The following is a 19,233-nucleotide window of genomic DNA, read 5'->3' on the forward strand; positions in this document are numbered from 1 at the left end:
AGATAGGAGATGACAGAAAAGGGAGAGGGACTAATTGTTTAAAGATTTAATGACAGTATAACTGTAGTATCAGATTACTGGGTTGCACTGCGGTTAAGAGGCTGTGACTTCTGGGGTTTGTCAAGAAAATGGAAGGATTTTAACAAAAAGCTTCAGAGGTTTTCAGGGATATATCAAGAATATTTTTATATTTTTCTCTCGCCTTTTAATATCTAGTACAGCAAAGAGGCAGAGTAAAGAGCACTGCTGCAAACACCTGATCAACAAACTAAATTGTGAATTAGGATGATCTGTTCACCTGTTCCCATCCACCTCCGGTTTGTTTTAGAGAGAGAGCTGAAACAAGCTGCCTGCCTAGACTCTCACCATCGTATTTCTTCTAGCAGTGTTATCTGCATTGTGCACAAGTGTGTCTTAAGTTGCGCTAAATCCATTTTAATCGTCACTTGCTAATTATTCTGCATATTTAGATGAATAGAAAATATAAATAAGGAATAAAAAATTTTTTCTGAATAAGCTAAGCAGCTGTATAAAAATAATAAGAAAGAAATACAAGCACATTTCCAAAAAAGTTGGGATGCTGTGTGAAATACAAATAAAATGGAAAGTAATAATCTACAAATCCTATTAATCTGTGTTTTATTCAGACATTTAAACATATTAATGTTTAAACTGAGAAAATGTTTCATGTTAAGAAAACTATTAGAGCTCTTTGTGTTTGTTGGCAGCAACACATTTTTTAAAAAGCTGTGACAGGTTAATGTTTACCACAACTTCTTTCTTTCTTTCTTTTTTAACAACAGAATATAAACATCTGGGTACTGAGGAGACCAGCTCCTGGACTTTTGGGAGAGAACTGTTGACCCATTTTTGTCTGATATTATCGGGGTTTTAGCTGCTCAGCAGTCCTGGGTCGTCTTTGTTGTATTTATCATTTTATGATGGGGCAAATATTTTAAATTGATGTAAATCGGTTCACCAAGTTGTTGTAATAGATGTAGTGTGCGTGGTGTAGCATTGTCTTACTAAAACAAGTGTTTGTAGTACCACTTACTTTTCCAATCTTTCGTTGCCCTGTCTCAGCTTGTTTAAGACGTGTTGCTGTCATCGAATTCAAAACGAGCTACGATTTTTCATGAAGAAATATGTTGTCACAGTTTAAACATTTGAGGTATAGTTTGGGTTTGTGTGTATGTGCATGCGTGTGCGCGTGTGCCTGCGTAACAGGTAAAACTTATGGCCCACGGCCCAGTGAGGGGAAAAGTGTTGCTTTGGACACTGCAGTTATGCAAACGTTGTCGGCATGAAATGGCATAGTGATCAGAGTAATGTGTAACCACATTAAGTACAGATGTGTATTTGGTAACCTGCAGGAAGCCATGCTTTAAAGTGCACTCATTTCAATTACAGGGCTTTGAAAGAGTCCTGTATTGTTATTTTTGATCACTACCTCCCTGAGTTGGAGGAGTGGGTAATTTAAATGCTTGCTGCCTTTCCTTTGCCTGCTTTCTTTGACTCCCTCTCTGGAGGGAGTTACACTCTGCAGGCTTATCTGGCACTGTTTGTGCACTGTTATGTACAACACACATCATACTGATTAATGGCTACCTGATAAATTTATATACAGTTTTAAATGGCTCTGAAATACACACAAAATACTTGTACAATATTTAACTTTTGGCTGTTCTGACTTTTAGACTAGTCGGCAAGTAAGATAATCTGCCAGAAACATCCATAGTCAAATCTAGTCTTCAAATTAGGTTGAGAACAGTGTTTTTCTTTTTTTTAAATTGGATAGTTTGAAACATCGTGCTGTAGCATTATGTTAAACGGTGAACTCTTGTCACGCAGGCACTGCCTGGGGAGTTTCCAAGCCTTTATACTTCTGCTGGAATGTACAGTATAGGTGAGAAATGAGAATTTTTTTATAGAGTATGTAGGAAATATCGACCAATTATTGCAGATCAAACAGCCTTTTGTAGTCTTATTCAAACTCCTGACCCACTTCAGGATAAAATAGTTGTTTATTCCAGGTCTGAGAGGCTGAGGGTTCTCTCGGTCTGCTTTGTCCTTGATCATTTCTGGACCTAAACTAGCACACTGGGGCTCCTCTGTGCTTTTGTATGTCAGGTGAAACCAGACTCTCTGTTATCAGTGTAAATATGAAACTACCTTTGTCCGCCCTCTTCACTGCATGCCTTCCCGCTAACCCTCAAGCTGAGCAATTTTTCCCATGCACTGAAGCAGTAGACGGCATGCTGTGACTTAATGATCTTATCCTGTTTCCTGGAGAGGTTCAGCATTTGTTACTCAGCTGCCTTTTCCTAGTCTGTGTTGCATATTTATTCGTAATGTACCAAGAAGGTTGACCAGGAAATAATGCCACTCCTTGTTTGGGAAACCTGCTGGTAGAGGAAACAACAGCATTGCTTAGCTGGTTAGAAATTCCCCCGAAGGGCAAAATTATCTGAGAGGATAGAAAAGAAAAGCTGGAGCGTCATCGGTGATTTGTGGTTCTAAGGAAACAAAAGATGTGAGAAAGTACTTGAATGTGCCGAAACAGTACCGAAAGTACTAATTTCTGATTGGGTGGTATATATCTGAGCGTCTGAGCGTACTTTATTGTGAAACCTATGCACCTCATCTCATAGGCCTCATCAGGGTAATCATGAACAAGGTAATCTTATCATTACAACATGTCTCCTGAAAAGAAAAGAAAAGAAAAGAAAAGAAAAGAAAAGAAAAGAAGCTTCAGGTCGTGCATTTTCTAAGTCATCAGTCAACAGGTGACGTGGTGCAGAAAGCAGATGTTCCTTGGATGTTGTCATTGCTTACATTGAGAGACAGAATGATGTTGGTGTGGCGAGAATGTGTCTCAGAGGCATACAAATCGTAGAAGCAGAGGACAGCTTGAAATAACTCTGAAGCTACAAGCTGAAATTAATATCCATCATCAGGTCCCTGAATCAGCCTCTAAATCAGAGATTTGGATGGTAGCAGTTATCCAAATATTGCTTTTCTTCACTTCTTTACCACATACTAAGGGCTTTTTTAGACGTCATTTATTCAGTTGATAAATTTGTAAACTTGTAGCATTTTCACACAGATTGAATTAGTTTTCAAACAGAAAAATAAAAGCAAAGTCCGAGCAAACAAAAATGCGTCACTACACACCACTAAGAATGTTCAGTCTGCTGATTGGCCAGACGTATGGGGTGGAAGCTATAAAAATAAATGGAGGAAGAAGGTGCTCTGTTCTGGAGTCTTGGAGAAAACTGATAATTTAAGTTCATTTCATGGCTCATAGCTGTCCCGTACAGACCTTTGCACATCTGTAGTACCTCTTAGCTTTGAGAATACAAAGCATTTGTGGCTTTGGGATGGGTTTTTTTTTTAGCTCAAACTTGTAACGTACACCTGGTAGATGGTTCGGAAACTAACCACCCTGGAGTTTTTTGGAACCGTACCGAGACAGCAACAGCTGCCAGTAGTTTAGTAGTTTATTTTCAACAGAGTACAGTAAAGTGTTGCTTTTCAGGGTGTACTGAATGTAAACTTACAAAAGGAAATTGGTTTGATTTTGCGGGGGAAATACAACTTTGTCTTCACTGATATCACATTATCAACCTTCTTGTTGAGAAAAAAAGAGGCTGCTTGGGTTGTATCTTGTAATACTTGTAAATGAAAGCCCTGAACTTTTCAGACCTGCACAAGCAGTATTGTCTTCTTGCTGCATTTTCCACATGACTAAAACCAAAATAGGCTACTGAGAACAAGAATAAAATATTTGCGAGCGATGGTTTGTTTGACAAGTGGCCTGCTTGGGGACAAACACCTTGCCTGACTGGTTATGTTGATATCTGCTAAAATGTGTTCATCTTGCAATAAAGTTGCTGCAGTACCCTGTAGGAGGACATGTCAAAGTTGATCAAGAAATATGGAATATTATTTGTACATGAGTAAATTAATCTTCAGAAACCTGTGTACTTTAATAACAGATAAAACTTTGTTTCCAGAATTATGCCTTTCAGTTAGATCTCTATTGACGTAATGCTTCTGCTGTGCCTGACATGGACAGGTAGAAACCTGCCCTGAGCTCTGGCGCACACATTGGGGTGGTGGTGGGACAATTTCCTGGGATGATGACTAAGAAATCCAGGTTTGCATCCCTTTGAGAACTTTCATATCTGGTTTATTTATTGTTTTTCTTTGTTTTTTGCTTTCTAGTTTAGGTTTGGCAACAAATGTATCGAGTTTAGATGCTAAAAACGTTTGGGTCTGCTACCAAATGCACAAATGCATAAAACAGCATTTGTTCTGGTCACCTTCCTCAACTCAACCACTCACTCTTTACAGTGCCACACCTTTCCTCTCACAGCCTCATGACTCACCCGCACACTGTTTGATGTTTTCTTCTATCAGGCTGTTATCTGATGTAGGTCATGGTGGATCCAGAAATGCTGTCGCTTACAGCTTATTTACTGTATCTGTCTGCCTACACAGTCTTATTTTGTGCAGTCTAATGAGTAGTAACACCAAGATCATCTCTGCCTACGGACACCTTCATTGAGCCATGAAGAAGCCCCGGAGAGACTCCCGTGCTGGCATCAGAATCAGACAGCTGCTGAGTCAGAGCATGCTTCCCTCTTACTATTGAGTGTTTCCCTCAGGCTACAAGCTGGTGAAGAACTGCAGGTTCCTGTAGTGACAAATCTAAAGTGATTTTCAGCTTTGCAAAACCAGACTAAAAATTTGTAAGTCTCAGGATTTCAGTGTTTAAACCTCTCAAGTTTGTGAAGAAGCCTACAGAATACCGACAGTACAGTCATGAAATAATATCCTTACATCTGGAGTGTCTCACATGTGCTTGCCATATTGTCCTTTGGAAATGATAGCAAAAGTTCCCATCTTTGACAGCCTGTCAAAAGAGTAAAAGAAAGTCACACTGTTGATATATTGCGATTGAACACATTGTTCTTTTTGAGGTGTCATTGCAGCTGGATTTATCTTCTCATTTTGCCTATAAAATGTCATCAAATGCTCTTTAAAAAATTAACCTTGGAACTTGGAAGTGCCAAAAACCATAATGTCCATTCGAGGCTGGCTCCTGAAGTATATCCATCTGGATGTTTAAAAGGAAAATGACTTCAGACATTGCTGCGTTTATTGGAAGGTGCCCGGAGACAGGCAGCCAATCAGTGTCTGCTAGGCCCCACATCTTTAAATTGGAGGCACTGAACTGGACTTCTTCAGAGAACATCTGAGAGTTTTGTGCTTCAGGTTCGTTAGCAATCTAGTGTCCACAGTTGTCAATATATTATGTTGTGTGATCGTAGATACTAATAACAGCTTGGGCTGATTCAAATGTGAAAATCAAAGAAAATTTATATTACCCACAATTTTATCAACCTTCACATAGGGCTGTTCGATATAACGATATATATCAGATGACGATATAAAAACGTCTATCGTTTCATTTTACGCTATCGTTTGTTTCGTGGTGTCGCAAAATAAACTGTTTATGGCAATATGTTTTCATGGTTTCGATGGTCACTGTAGTGGCTATATTAATTTCCTAAAGTTCTCTCTTTCTCTTATATTTTATATACGGACGGACAAGCGACTGTTTTTATGCGTTGTCGTTAGCAACAACAACGGTAAAACCCCTGCGTGTCTGCTTGTTTATTTTACACATAAACCTTTCACAATAAAGCTCAAGATCCTGTTGAGACTTTTCAAAATAAACTGAATCACATGAAAGAGCAGATTATTCAGGATGAGAAGCAAAAGAGAGCCACCAGCTGCTAAAAAATAAACCTTAGACTCAAACGTTAGAACAGGCTTTTCCCCGCAGCATACCGTGTAATAAATACTCACAAAGAAAACGACGCCCAAGATTAAAGTTGACGTTGAAATTTTAACCACTCATATCGAGTAATATATTTTTCAGTATATCCCTCATAACAGGCTGACATCATCATATTGTAATAAAAACATCATAAAACATCAAAGTTTTAGTGTAACCCTTGCCCTTTAGTGGGAGTTGCGCTGTCTCAGTGCTACTGTAAGTCCTACTTGATACTAATTAGCTGATATGTCTTTATATTGTACCTCTATACTCTATGGCTCCAACTGCTAACTTGGTACTAAGTTGAAGCTCCATAATTAGGATACCAAAATCAATAGGTGACATCATGGTGGCAGTTTAACCTGCTTGATTTTATGAACTTTAACACATACATATATGTAAGCTAGTATGGTGGTTTGTCGCTTAAGAGTGTTTTTCTCAAAGCAAAGGGGCCCTGAGTTTCACCCATACCAGGTTTGGTGGAGTTTGCATGGTCTGTAGGTGCTCCGGCTTGTTTAGTTTCTTCTGCGAGCTCCTGCCATCAGAAACAGGTTATTCTCCGATCACGGTGCCCTTGACCAAGGCAGGGGCTTAGTGCTGGATTTGGCTTCCCAGGTACTGCCCCTAACCACCAGCTTCTAGTCTGCATTTCACCTACCCTAATACTACGATGGATTATTCACAGAGAATAACATTTCCTCCAGGTATTACATAAGAATGTTTCACAGCCCCTAAAATCCACAATTCAGAGGAACTCAGCATATGAGTTACCACAGTGTTGCTGCAGTTAATCTGAAAAGGATTACTGACAACAACAAAAAACTACTACAAATAAGATAAAAATGCAAAAGACAACTAAGGGGAAAGGCTGCCATTGATGAAAGAGGGGGACCAATAAACCCCTCTTCTTTCTGTGCCTTTACAAATGCAGGCCATTTTTACCATTTATTATATGCATGCAGGAGTGGCTGAGTGCCCAATCAGCACCAACAATAAATGAGGAAGGAAGGAGGTGGTTGATAAGGGTAATCGTTTTTCGTTTGTCACTAATATCTGCATAATTTTTCATCTCCTTATACGTCAAAAATTCTTTAAGGGACCAGACAAGCCCAAAGTTGAAGGTATTCTTTTGCGATTCTGTGGTGGAACTTGATGACACATCATCTTTGAGTCTACATATTTGTGTCTTATTAAGTGCCTTAATTTTGCTCATGGTCCATCTGGCTCCACATGCGTGCCCATTGTCAGGCAGCAGACGCTCGGTCTCACTGCCAGAGCTGCTTCTCTCTCATGACAAAATTATTCACCATTCAGCTGCAGCTTCTCTTCCTGTTGCTGCTTCTGTGAATATTAACAGATTACCCCTGCGCTGACCTTTCATAGGCTGAGCTTTTAATGTTTCCACAGCAGACATCTGTAAATAATATCTCATGGTATGAGTGGATCTCTTTTCTGTCATATCACTCTGCTTTTCATTTCTGACGTGTGATAACTGCTCACATTTTGTGTTAACAGGGGAGAATAAATGTGTTTGTATTTTCCATGAATAAGGCTTATAGCTGGAGGGGCACAATTAATGACCGTAAGTGGACTTAGTCTGCATGGCTCAAGGGCACCGCCTCGTTTAGTGAGCTGCAGTTTTGGAGGTTTTGTTTTTAACAGTAAAAGCTCCTCCTCTTACCGGAAACTGTGCCAGCAGCCCTGGCGGTGTGGAGAGCTCAGCCATCTGCCACTCTGAGAGTGTGACAGAAAGAGAGAGAGTGTGTGTGTGTCTTTGTGAGATACCAGAGCTGAATCTTGCGTGGGTGTGTGTGAGCCTGAGATTGGGCAAACAGTTTGTGGTACTGTGTAGAGCACAGTCTGTGTTTATGCTTTTTTTCCCCTCTTTTTGTGGAGATCTTAACTGATTTAGTGTAGAGTGCTGACAACTGCCATTCATGATCAAAGTGTTCTTATCCCAATGCATTGTATAACGCAGCTTTGTCAGATACCTCTCCCCAAGCTGTCCTATGGTACCCTGATATTCCAGCTGCTACTAAAGCAGCTGTTGAATAGGCTCTACACATGGAGGCTTGGGGTGGTGGTGGTACAACTTCCAGGGATAATGACTAAGAAATCCAGGTTTGCATCCCTTTGAGAGCTTTCATATCTGGTTTATTTATTTATAGTTTTTCTTTGGTTTTTGCTTGCTAGTTTAGGTTTGGCAACAAATGTGTTAAGTTTAGTTTGCCAGTCTTGGAGCCCTGTTGTTCACTGTTGAGGCTCAAACCACATCAATGTTTGAAGGCCCGCTGTGATGTGAAATTATGCCCCTCAAGTGACTTAAACCAAAAGCGAGCCCGTTTTAAAAATGTAAAAAAGTAAAAAGTTGTTAGAAAGAAATACTCAACTAAAGGTACCTGGAACACCTACTTAAGTACAGTAATTAAGTATTTGTACAGTAGTAGTAGTTACTTCCCAACACTGCCAGAAATACAAATCTAACAGGGCCAGTCGCTTAGGTTTTACACTTTTAATGGAATGAAAAGGTGCAGTGGACTATTGCTTGTACAGTGCTTTTCTTCTTAATTTGTGGACGCAAAGTGCATTCATACTATAAGCCTCATTTACCCATGCGTTTTTTTTTTATATCTCTGCACTTTGTAACCTAAAATTCCCACTCCAGTGGAAACTATTTTGCATCAAGATACTTCAGTATGCAGGTTGGACGAGCCAGGGATTGGACCACCGACCTTGCGATCAGTGGCTGTGGCTCTCTGACAAAAATGTAAAGCAAAGAAAACTGGGTGTCACCATGAGACATTAGTCCTTCTATCTGCTTAATGAAAAGGCGATGCAGATGCACCATCCTTCTGTGTAATCCTCTAACTTCTGTCGCAGTGGTAGTGTTTCTGAGTGTGTGTTTGTGAATGTTTTTAGAGGATTTTCATTTCCTTATGCAAACTCCATACAAAAAGAAAGGACTCGGGACCTTCTTGCTGTGAGGCAACAGTGCTGTCCACTGCACCACTGAGCTGTCACAAAGCACAATAAATAGCAATAGCATACACGTGGTGTGTGTATGCTTTTTCTTTTTCTTTCTTACAGCCCCAGTGATTTTCCTGGGGTTTGAAATCTCGCGTGATCTTGTCCAGGCAACTAACCACTCTTGCTTGATTAGGTGACGTCATCTCAACAAAAATAAATTTAACAAGCGTGAAGTTGTTGAATTTCATGCAGCTGATACACAGCTTAATTATGTTCACCATAGAAACTCTTGTAAATTAATAACTACCCATTTTCACTTTTTTGAGTGTATGAGGTAGAAGCTGAGGCCATCTTGTTCCTGAGAATCACTTAAACAGTATTTGTCTCTCTTGACAGTTGATTGTTGCTGACGTCGGTCACATCAGTGTGAACTTTTTTGCAGAGTAGAAATGATACAGGATTGAGTGTGAAAAGATAACACGGTTTCCTGTACGCTGAGTGAGCGGAACCTTCTTTCAGTTACAACATCCTGTGGGCTGATGTTTAGTTGAACTGCTTTTCGTCCAGGTACATTCAGGCATTGTGCTGTAACATTGTGATTTATCTAGCCTATTGCATCACAACAAACACCCAGTTGTGGATTTGCCTGCTAAAGCAGAAGCAGTGCTATAATCCAAACTAGTCACACTTGATGCGACCATCATTTTATATACAAAACCCTCTTCAGTTTCACAACAGTTCCCTAATAAGGTTTCTGGTCGCCATCTGTTTACTCAGACTCTTTTCACAGCCTGTTCTGACAGATTATTTATCACTGCTGCAGAATGCACACAACCAACAGGACAGGCCCTCAGTGATTTAGTAGAGTGTCCCCTCTTTCTGAGTCATTCTTATGCTAATCAGTGCTGGTCTGTATTTTCTATACAGTGTTGCCTGAATTCACTTTAGTAAGATAAGAGGATTTCTTATTTTTTCCAAGAACATCCATCCATCCATCTACTTTCATAACTGCTTATCCAGCATATTATATATGGTACAGCAGTTGTGTCTGTTTGCATAGGTGTTTCCCTGCACAGAGTCTAAAGACAGGGATTTTCAAAATACATGCACTGGTGCTTACATGCAGTCTTCCAAAAACAAACAGCATATAGCTGCCATCATGGATGAGATTATACATAGGTTAAACACTGCTTGGTTGAAAAATGGTCCGGGACAGGCAAAATCGTAAAACAAACCCACCAAAGATCGAAACATACAGTGCAAGAAGCACAGATGGTTGCTGCACTGGACACTTTTTAAAAAAAATTGTTTTATGGTTATATTTCTTCTCTATTAATGGATATTTGCACAGAATGCAGAATCTAAAGGACAGGGACGAGATTTATTTGTACTGGAAGCTTTATGGTCTCTGTTTGTAGGCATGTTTGACTGGGCTTTGGCTCCCTGCAGGTGAGCAGTCCATATGGATAGCAGAAGAGGAAAACGATTGCCAAAATCCTGTCTTGTATAAACACTGGCTGCTTTCTGATGACAGTTTAGATTTCTGTCAACTAAAAAGTCATGGAGACAATTTACCTTTATCCATTTTAGTAGATTAAATAAATAAAAAGAAGTGTATGCATTTATTTATTTTTCCTAGTTGGGATTTTAAAACACAAAGAGAGGAAAAAAAAGTCAGTACACAAAAAAACCCAAAGAAATAAAATGAAATGAGTCAAGTCCGAGGTTCAGCACTTTCACAGACAGCGACTGCTGCAAGACTCGCTGACATTCACCTTGTGTGGTTAATGGAAGCTACGTATAGACAACAAACCTCAAAACAGAAAATTTTAATTCAGAACCACATAGACAAATGTTAATTTGTTTCAATAATGGTTCAAACTAGCTAATTTCATTTTTGGATTGTGCAAGTTGGTGTCATATCTTTGGCAAGCTTTTTAGTGTTGATCACCATCTATCCACAGGCACTAGACAACAAAGACATGCAACTTAAAGAATCCTGAATTAAATTTAATGGGAGATTTCAATAACAAAGCAAAGCAATGGTGGGGTTCTTTGTTTTGTTTTTTTACACTTTGTGATTGATCATAAACTATTTGTTTAAGACAGAAGATTGACTCTTCTTTTCTGTCCTCTCTCTGCAGCCATCAAGGTCAACTGTCATGGCTCCTGTGGGGTCTCCAACACAGCAAACAGCACAGCATATAATGTGGAGGAACAGTACTTAAACAGCACGCTGTCTGTTGCTGAGAAAGGTAAATCAATATTTTCACACTCTGATAGGTTATCACACTTCTAGAGAGGTTAAAAACCACTGGCATACACTTGCTCTTTTTTCTAGGCAGCTGTTGCTCATTATTTGTACGTGCACTCTATGCACTGATTTTAAACAGTTGATCACATTGTTTAGAAATCATCTTTTTTCCCTGTAGGCTGACATGCATGCACCTGTGCACAACGTGATTACACATTTTTATGTTCAAGCAATTATATGTTCATTTACTGTGACACAACCAACATACCGTGGGTCATTTTTAGTAGATCAAAGTCATTCTCTGTCATTTTCCTTTTATTGCTCATCTTCACATCAGAGAGAGAGAATGAAACACTGTCATCTGTAATCTCAGCATCAGATCCTTGGGTAGCAAGAATGTATGTTTGTGTGAAAGTGTAAGCTAGTCCTGCTCAGCAAAAAATTATAGGTGTCAAAAGTGCTTTCTACTGAGAATACAATCAAAATTGTCTTTGAGATCATTCCAGTCAACGTAAAAGTTATTTTCTGCACATATGCATACAGGTGGCTTTGAAATTTTTGCCTTGTCTTTGGTGTGCCTCGGGCACAACCCTAGTGAAGCCTAATGAAGAGTCACTCAGAGTAACAGTCCCCTGAAGCCTGTCTCCTCTCTGAGGTGAGACATAGCCAATCAGAGTCAAGAAGCACTGATGAGACAGTTGGAGAGCCCCCACAGAGAGCAGGTTAGAGTATTTTTCTCCCCTGAGTGTCTCTGTACCAACATGCTGTGCTGCACTGTGCTGTTCCTCCTGCCTACGGAAATAAGAGCTTACAAGACCTTCTGTTGCGAGTACCATCTTCCATCTTTTGTATGTGTTGCAGCCCATAAACAGAAGGTGAAATGTGCCACGCATGCATGAAATCTGTTGTAAATGCAAATCACACGTGGGACACAATGGCAGGCATTAGAGCATGCAGTCCATGCTGGTTAAAACAGCAAACAGTTCAATGTTTAACTCTCAGGGCTGCGTTCTTCAGCGCATGATAGAAACTTCAGCCATACAATGCTGGAGAGTAGATTTAGTCAAGTACTTTACTTAAATATAGTATTCAGGTGCTTGCTATGCTACTTCATACTTTTTCAACATTTCAGATTGAAGAGTTATAATTTCAGTATTTCTTGGATTGTTTTTTTTATTTCACTATTTAGGTTAAAAAAAAAAAAGGCAAAGATCAGAGGAACATGGCCAGACTTGCTAGACCATTGTTGTGTTGTGTATGTGTCGCATACAAGTGATGTCACAGGACTTTCGGACTGCCTTGCTGTAACAACCCCATTCATATTGAGGTGGCACTCAATTGTAATGGAAGACTAACTAACAGAGTTGAGTCAAGCCACTAGGTGCTAGTGGAAAAGAGGCATTAGAACCAAATGAACCGAGTTTGAAACTGAGTGCTGCTGGCCATGTCCATCGCTTTATGAAAAGACTGTACCCTTCCTTTAATGGCTGCTATTGTCACAATAACACACCATGTCACAAGGTTCACATCATGATTAAGTGCTTTTTTCTGTTTTTATTTTGTTGACTACAGTCAAATGGCCTCCACAGTCACCAGATCTCAATCCAATCCAGCACCTTTGGGATCTGGTGGAATGGGTCATTTGCTTTATGGATGTGCAGCCAACAAGTGTGCAGTCTGTTATCATGTGAAAATCGAATAAAATCTGTGAGGAATGGGTCCAGCATCTTGTCTATACCATGAAGGATTAAAGCTGCTCTTAGGGAAAAAGGCAGTCTAGCAAGGTGTACATAATAAAGTGTCTAAATGGTAAATGGCCTGTATTTGTATAGCGCTTTACTAGTCCCTAAGGACCCCAAAGCGCTTTACACTTTACACAATCATCCACCCATTCACACACTGGTGACGACAAGCTACATTGTAGCCACAGCTGCCCTGGTGCGCACTGACAGAGGCGAGGCTGCCGGACACTGGCGCCACCAGACCCTCTGACCACCACCAGTAGGCAACGGGTGAAGTGTGTTGCCCAAGGACACAACAACCAAGACTGTCGGAGCCGGGCCTCGAACCTGCAACCTTCCGATTACAAGACGAACTGTTAACTCTTGAGCCACGATCGCCCCCACTTCTAATTAAAGTGACAAGATATATGTTTTATTAACTTTATACACACAAATAATGAGAGGCAGAAAGTTTGATTATCTTCAAGCAGGCCGAAGTTTACTCTTTCCTCTTTTCTCCATCCTCCGAATGCCTTTGACAAAAGTCATTACCAAAAATAAAACAGGAAACAAGAAAAAGGGAAGACGAGGAAGCCAACACAAACAAAACTGAAGTAGACAAATACGCAGAACATTTAAAAACAAGAGAAAATAATAATAATTTAAAAAAAAAAAAAAAGAAACAGAGACTGTGGCCATTTTTTGTTTTAGCCTGTGTGAGAAAAATCACAAGTACTGTTCGTCAGCTGTCAGGCAGGGCGTTTCTGGGAGGTGAAAATTAAGTCGAACAGGAATCTTGAAATGTTTGTGCAGACACAAACATGAGCACACCCACTTCACCCATTAACATAGCAGCTTTGATGTTGTAAGAAAGAAAAATATATACATACAGCCCTGTGAGAAAGTGTTTTCTGCCTTCCTGATTTCTCTTTTTAACATTAGTCAGACTTTAATGTTTCAAATCATGAAACAAATTTGTTTATTAATAACAAACATAATCTGAGTCAATACAAAATGCAGTTTTTAAATTTTGGTTTATTTTTAAAAGGAAAAGGTTATCTAAACATGCATATCCTAAGTGAAAAAGTCATAAGAGAAAAAGTAATTTCCCCATAAACCTAATAATTGGTTGTGCTGCCCTTGGGAAAAGGAACTGCAATCAAGCATCTATGATAAATGGCAACAAATGTTTCACTTTGAATTGTTTTAATTCAGTTTTAATTCAGTCACATTGGAGATTTTTTGAGAGAGCTGCATGGACGGCCTGTTTGCGGTCATGCCAAAGCACCTCAGTTAGATTTAGGCCCAGACTTTGAGTCGGCCACTCCAAAATCTTCATTGTGGATTTTTTTTTCTTTTTGGTGCCATTCAGAGGTGCACTTGCTGATGTGTTTTGGATCATTGTCCTGCTGCATAACACAGGTGGTCTTGACCTTCAACTGATAGTTGGACGTGCATTTTGCTATTTGTTGTACTGTTTATTTTAATCTTTGTGTACAGCGCTTTGTGACTACCTGCCTATGAAAAGCACTTAATAAATAAACTTTACTTACTTCAGGATTTTCTGGTAGAGAGCAGAATTCATGAAGTAGACCCAGACCACTACGAAAACTTTCTCAAAAGCTTTGGGGTCATCAAGATGATTTTGGTAAATGTGGGATGAGGTTTAGAGGTACAGCTGAAGAGGAACAGCTGTAATGAGTCTGTATTATTGTTTAACTTGATTAAAAAAAAAGAATATCTAATTTTATTGCCTTGAACCTCTGAATTTATTATTATTGTATAAACAAGATTTGTCTCGGAGTTCTTTGCATTTCATGCAGTGGTGCTTATGAGTACATGAGGAAAGTTGAAAGTCAATACGGTTTGAAGTGTATTATTAGAAAGCGTTTTCACTATAACTACACACGGACCAATTAAATTCCTTTCAAATTATTAAATATTTTCTAACAGAAGGTTCTTGTTCTTTGAAGTGAAGACTCAGGCCTTCTGGCAAATATGTGATAGTAAAAGTTATTTTGTCATGTCGCCCAAATTCCTGGAGTTTAGTGTTTCACATTTTATTTAATTTATCCAGTGTGTGACCCTGGGCTATCTATACCAGCGTGGTCCTCCAGTTAAAGAAATTGCTGTGAGATGAAGACCATCAGTTCTCACACTGGCACAGTCAGATACTCTGACTCCTTAGCAGAGAGCTGTGAGGTTAAAAATGTTTTAATCAAACAGTCAGAGTTGGTTAACGTAGTGGTCTTGCATACAAACGTTCTTCTGTAGATCATTATTACTTCTTCTATTGACAGCTTTTAGTTGTGTAGTTTTTTTCTGCTATATTTAAGAGTTTTTATTAAATGATATGAAATTGTTTATTTACTTATTGTTGAAACTGACACCAAAACCCAGGTGCTGATTCAGTGCTGATTCAGTGCTAATCTAAATAACTGGGACATGAATCTGTGAGTTTTTGTTTAATGAAGGGCAGGTTTGAATTTTTTTGTTTAGTTTTTTTTCCTTCCTCTTAATAACAGAAAGAGACGTTGAAAGCAGGAAGTTCTTTGAAGCAATAGTTAAACTTACTCAGAGCCTTACTGTGAAACCTAAGGCACCAGAAAGAGAAGGTCATAAATAATTCATGACACACCCTCTTTAGTTCCTCTTTATCTCTGCCGTTTTCCCATATCTTACTCTCTTCCAAAAATGGGCTGGTTCGCCCCCAAGGGCCGAGCAACGGAGGGAGAGTGAGAGAGGAAGGGTGACAGAAGATCATCTCTCACACACACACACACACACACACACACACACACACACACACACACACACACACACACACACACACACACACACACACACACACACACACACACACACACAAACAAACAAAGCAAGCGACCCTCGCTGTGGCTGGTTGATAATGTGGTATGCCACAGATGCTTGGTGGTTAGGGGAGTGAAGACCGCTTACATCAGCAGCTCTTCATGGACACTGACTTTAAAAAGTGAGAGCTTCATATTTAGAACACGTTTAGGACAAAGCCACGTGGAAGTTTTTTTTAATAGTATTATTTAATAATACTGGCATTTCTGCAAAGACAATATTTCTTCTTCATTAGGTTTATAAATGTGTTCCTAAAAAGGCACTGTTTGCGCCGAAACCCTTCTAGTGTTCTTTTAAACTTTAAAAAACTTTGATTTCTACAGTGAGTAATCCAGGGTAGTAGCAGCAACAGTAGTTCTGTATTTTCAAAAGGGCCGGCTTATCCCACTGTCAGTTTGTTATGTCTTTGGTCTGTTCTGCCATTTATGCATCAAGGCTGTTTTGGTGTTTGTGTTGTAGACACATTTGCATTCTTTGTAAAAGCATAAAGTAAAAGGATTTTTGGTGTTAAAATGCTGAAAAATACATTTGGAAAAAAATGTTCTAGAAATTATTGACCGGGTTACTCAAAGAAAATCCACAAACCTTTATGTAGGAAGTTTAATACCGGAACTATTTTCTTTCTGCTGTCTACACCTGCTAACTAAAACAGGAGTGCATCTTAGCAATGTCTCTTTTTAGTTATCATGACTTGGTTGCCTAGTTTTAGTGTTACCCAAAACAAAAAACCTGGAAGATTCATACTGAGATCATCTAGATGGATAATTAAAGCTAAAAAAAAAAAAAAAAATCCTTATAAAGTATCTTTGTAAGGTCATCTGAAAAATATCAAAATATGCCAGTTGGGAACTAAGTGAGCCTCTGGGCTGTGTCGGGGAGAATTGGTGTCTGTTAGGCGACACTAAAAGCAAAATATTATCTTTTTTTTTTTTCTTTTATTGTGTCCTTGACTACACAGACTGTGTGAACCACATGAAATAGTCACAGTTCAGGTCTGTGTAGTCATCCTAGTATCTCGCACAACATGGGGCTTGATCAAAATATCGATGAACAAATATATTTATTTTCAGTTATCCAACCTTTATTTAACCAAAAAGAGCAAATAATGAAGTTGATTAAAACAAAAACAGGTATTGAACAAAAATACAGTAAACTAGAATAAACACAGGGTTCAGGATTATCACTGATCTGAGGCCAGTAAAAACCTATATTGAGGCAAGTTGATTGGCCCATTTGGAGCCTCACTTTATAATCTCTTTATGATAATAGGTCCTGCTAGGTTTTAATAGCAGAATGAATGTTTGTTATTATTATTATTACAAGGTTAAATAATCATAATCATGGATGTTGTTCCTCTTTTGTGACTTTTAAAGAGTCTCTCATTCTTTCACTCGTGTGGTCCTGGCCCAGTTTGCATGCAGTGTGTGCACTGCAGTGTTAAGACTGTTTCTTTTAGCAGTAAACAGGACTGAGTGATAAGCACACACACGCATACACACACACAGTCTGAGCACTTCCCTCAGGAAACGTAGACTGAAGGGGAAAATGTTGTGCCCGTCCCTAATGAGGTGGGACATGTTGCTATCTGTAGTAATTTAATTGGGCTGCCAGCTCATCTACAGAATTAATAAGATGGTTTACTCAAGGTGCTGTCAGTGTGATGGGGACATAAAGGCGATTATTGTTTCCTTGTGATCTAGTTATTAGTTTTAACTGAGCTTGTAAAGTAAACGGTGGCCGGTACAGTAGATGATGGCCCATGTGGAAAAATAAGTTTGAACTCAATCAGAATTTCTTTCTAGCTGATGAGATGCTACAGGCAACAGTTGTGCGATTTGTTAAATTATGGGTAACTAGTCTTCAGGCTAATAAGATGAGATGCACTTTGACATGTTTACTTTACTACACTTTGGTTTTTAGGTTATTCAAAATTGTCAAACTCAGATTTTTTTTTTTTGTTTGGGGTTTTTTTTTTTTTGTCTTTTTTTGTCTTTTGCACAGAGGCTTCTCTCTTCTGTAAAATTGATTATAGTGACGCCGATCAGGCACAATGTTTTCACCACTGACAGGTAAAGTTAATCATGTCGCTGGTTAGTGGGTAGGATATATAATGGAGCAAAGGAGATATTCTGTCCTAAAAGCAGGAAAAATGGAAAATTGTAAGGATTTTAGCGAGTTTAACAAAAGGCCAAATTGGGTCAGAGCATCCCCTGAACTGCAGCTATTGTGGGGTGTTCCTGCAGTGCACTGGTCAGTATCTATCAAAACTGGTTCAAGGAAGCAGCAGTGGTGAACCAGCAACAGGCTGATGGGCGGTCCAGGCTCAGTGATGCACAGACGAGCTATTGTAGCTCTATTGTAGCTCAAATTTGGCTCTGATGACAGGTGTCAGAATACACAGTGCATACAGGCCTGAACTGGTGACTGAGAAGACTTGGATGAACAGCTTTCTGAGACCTGAGATCAACTTTCCCTCAACTTTCAGGCAACTGTTTGAACAGCTACCAGTGAGACCACAAGATACTGCTGATTGACACAATGCCTGGTGGTAAATACATTGGAGCGTTGCCTAGACAACTAGACAGAGCGAAGCAACAATTTTGAACTTTTTGTGGATTTATGTGTCGTTCTGATTTCTGCTGTAGAAAATCATGGAAATTTATTTAAATCTCATGCCTCATTTGCTTATTTAAACATGAAAAATGTGAGAAGTAGAGATGGAAAAAACAACTAATATTGTCTGCCTTTTAATATAAGTCTTTCTTTGCGTGGGATTCTGATTATACCAGTAACTAACAGATGAGACTGGATATTCTCTTTCTTTTCCATACTGTCAACAAACCCCATGTAAAGGCCAAAATCAACAAAGAAGTAATCATTCTAATGAGGTTTCCTGTGCAGGCTAGGTGCTTTTATCTGCATTTCCTTTGCGCCACAGAGCTCCATTGTTGTCCAAAAACAAATTTAAAAAAAGACATCAGTGAATCCCGCTGTTCCACAGTCGATTAAATTTTCCTTCATTACAGTAAACATGCGCTGTAGTTCATCTTCAGCCACTCTCACTTGCGCCATCTGGCTGTAAGCACCAGTTTACCAAATGTGTACCTCTCCCAGCAGGTTTCAGGTGAGAGTTGGGCTTCACTGAGGGGGAAAAAAAGTTTATGGTCTTGGACTTAAACCATTTCTGGAAAACTGACCCTTTATATGATTGAGTTTGAATAACATTTATTTATTTTATTTATTTAAACCAGAGATAAAAGTTCGTGAGGATAAAGCTCAGGGCTGTGGCTTTTGTTTTAGGAATTTGCTAGCTATAAAAAAAACAAAACACGAGCATTCTTATCTTAGCTTCAATCCAAAAGGTCATACTTGTCACACTGATGCTGGCCTGCAGATGTGGCGGGATGGAAGAAAAAGGCTTGGCTTTGATTGCTGCGGCCTCGCCAAGCCTTTAAATGATTGCTGAGAGAACCTTGAACTTTGCCACTTGTGTCACCCAGCAGTTTGTCACTTCTTATTACTAACCGTTAATAGTCTAAGTCACTAGAAAAGATAATTGTAATTGTCTCAGC

The 19,233-nt window shown here is 39.2% G+C and overlaps 1 protein-coding gene across 1 annotated transcript in view; it reads left to right on the forward strand.

Annotated features, from left to right (window-relative positions):
- Window positions 1–19,233, forward strand: part of arrdc1b (arrestin domain containing 1b) — a 45,062-nt gene that overhangs the window by 15,796 nt on the left and 10,033 nt on the right. Inside the window, exon 2 of the mRNA XM_085166187.1 lies at window positions 10,960–11,070. Coding sequence (XP_085022313.1) covers window positions 10,960–11,070 — 111 coding nt within the window. The remainder of the gene's footprint in view (window positions 1–10,959; window positions 11,071–19,233) is intronic.

Source organism: Neolamprologus multifasciatus, chromosome 7 (assembly GCF_963576455.1).
Source record: "Neolamprologus multifasciatus chromosome 7, fNeoMul1.2, whole genome shotgun sequence".
Classification (NCBI taxonomy): domain Eukaryota; kingdom Metazoa; phylum Chordata; class Actinopteri; order Cichliformes; family Cichlidae; genus Neolamprologus; species Neolamprologus multifasciatus.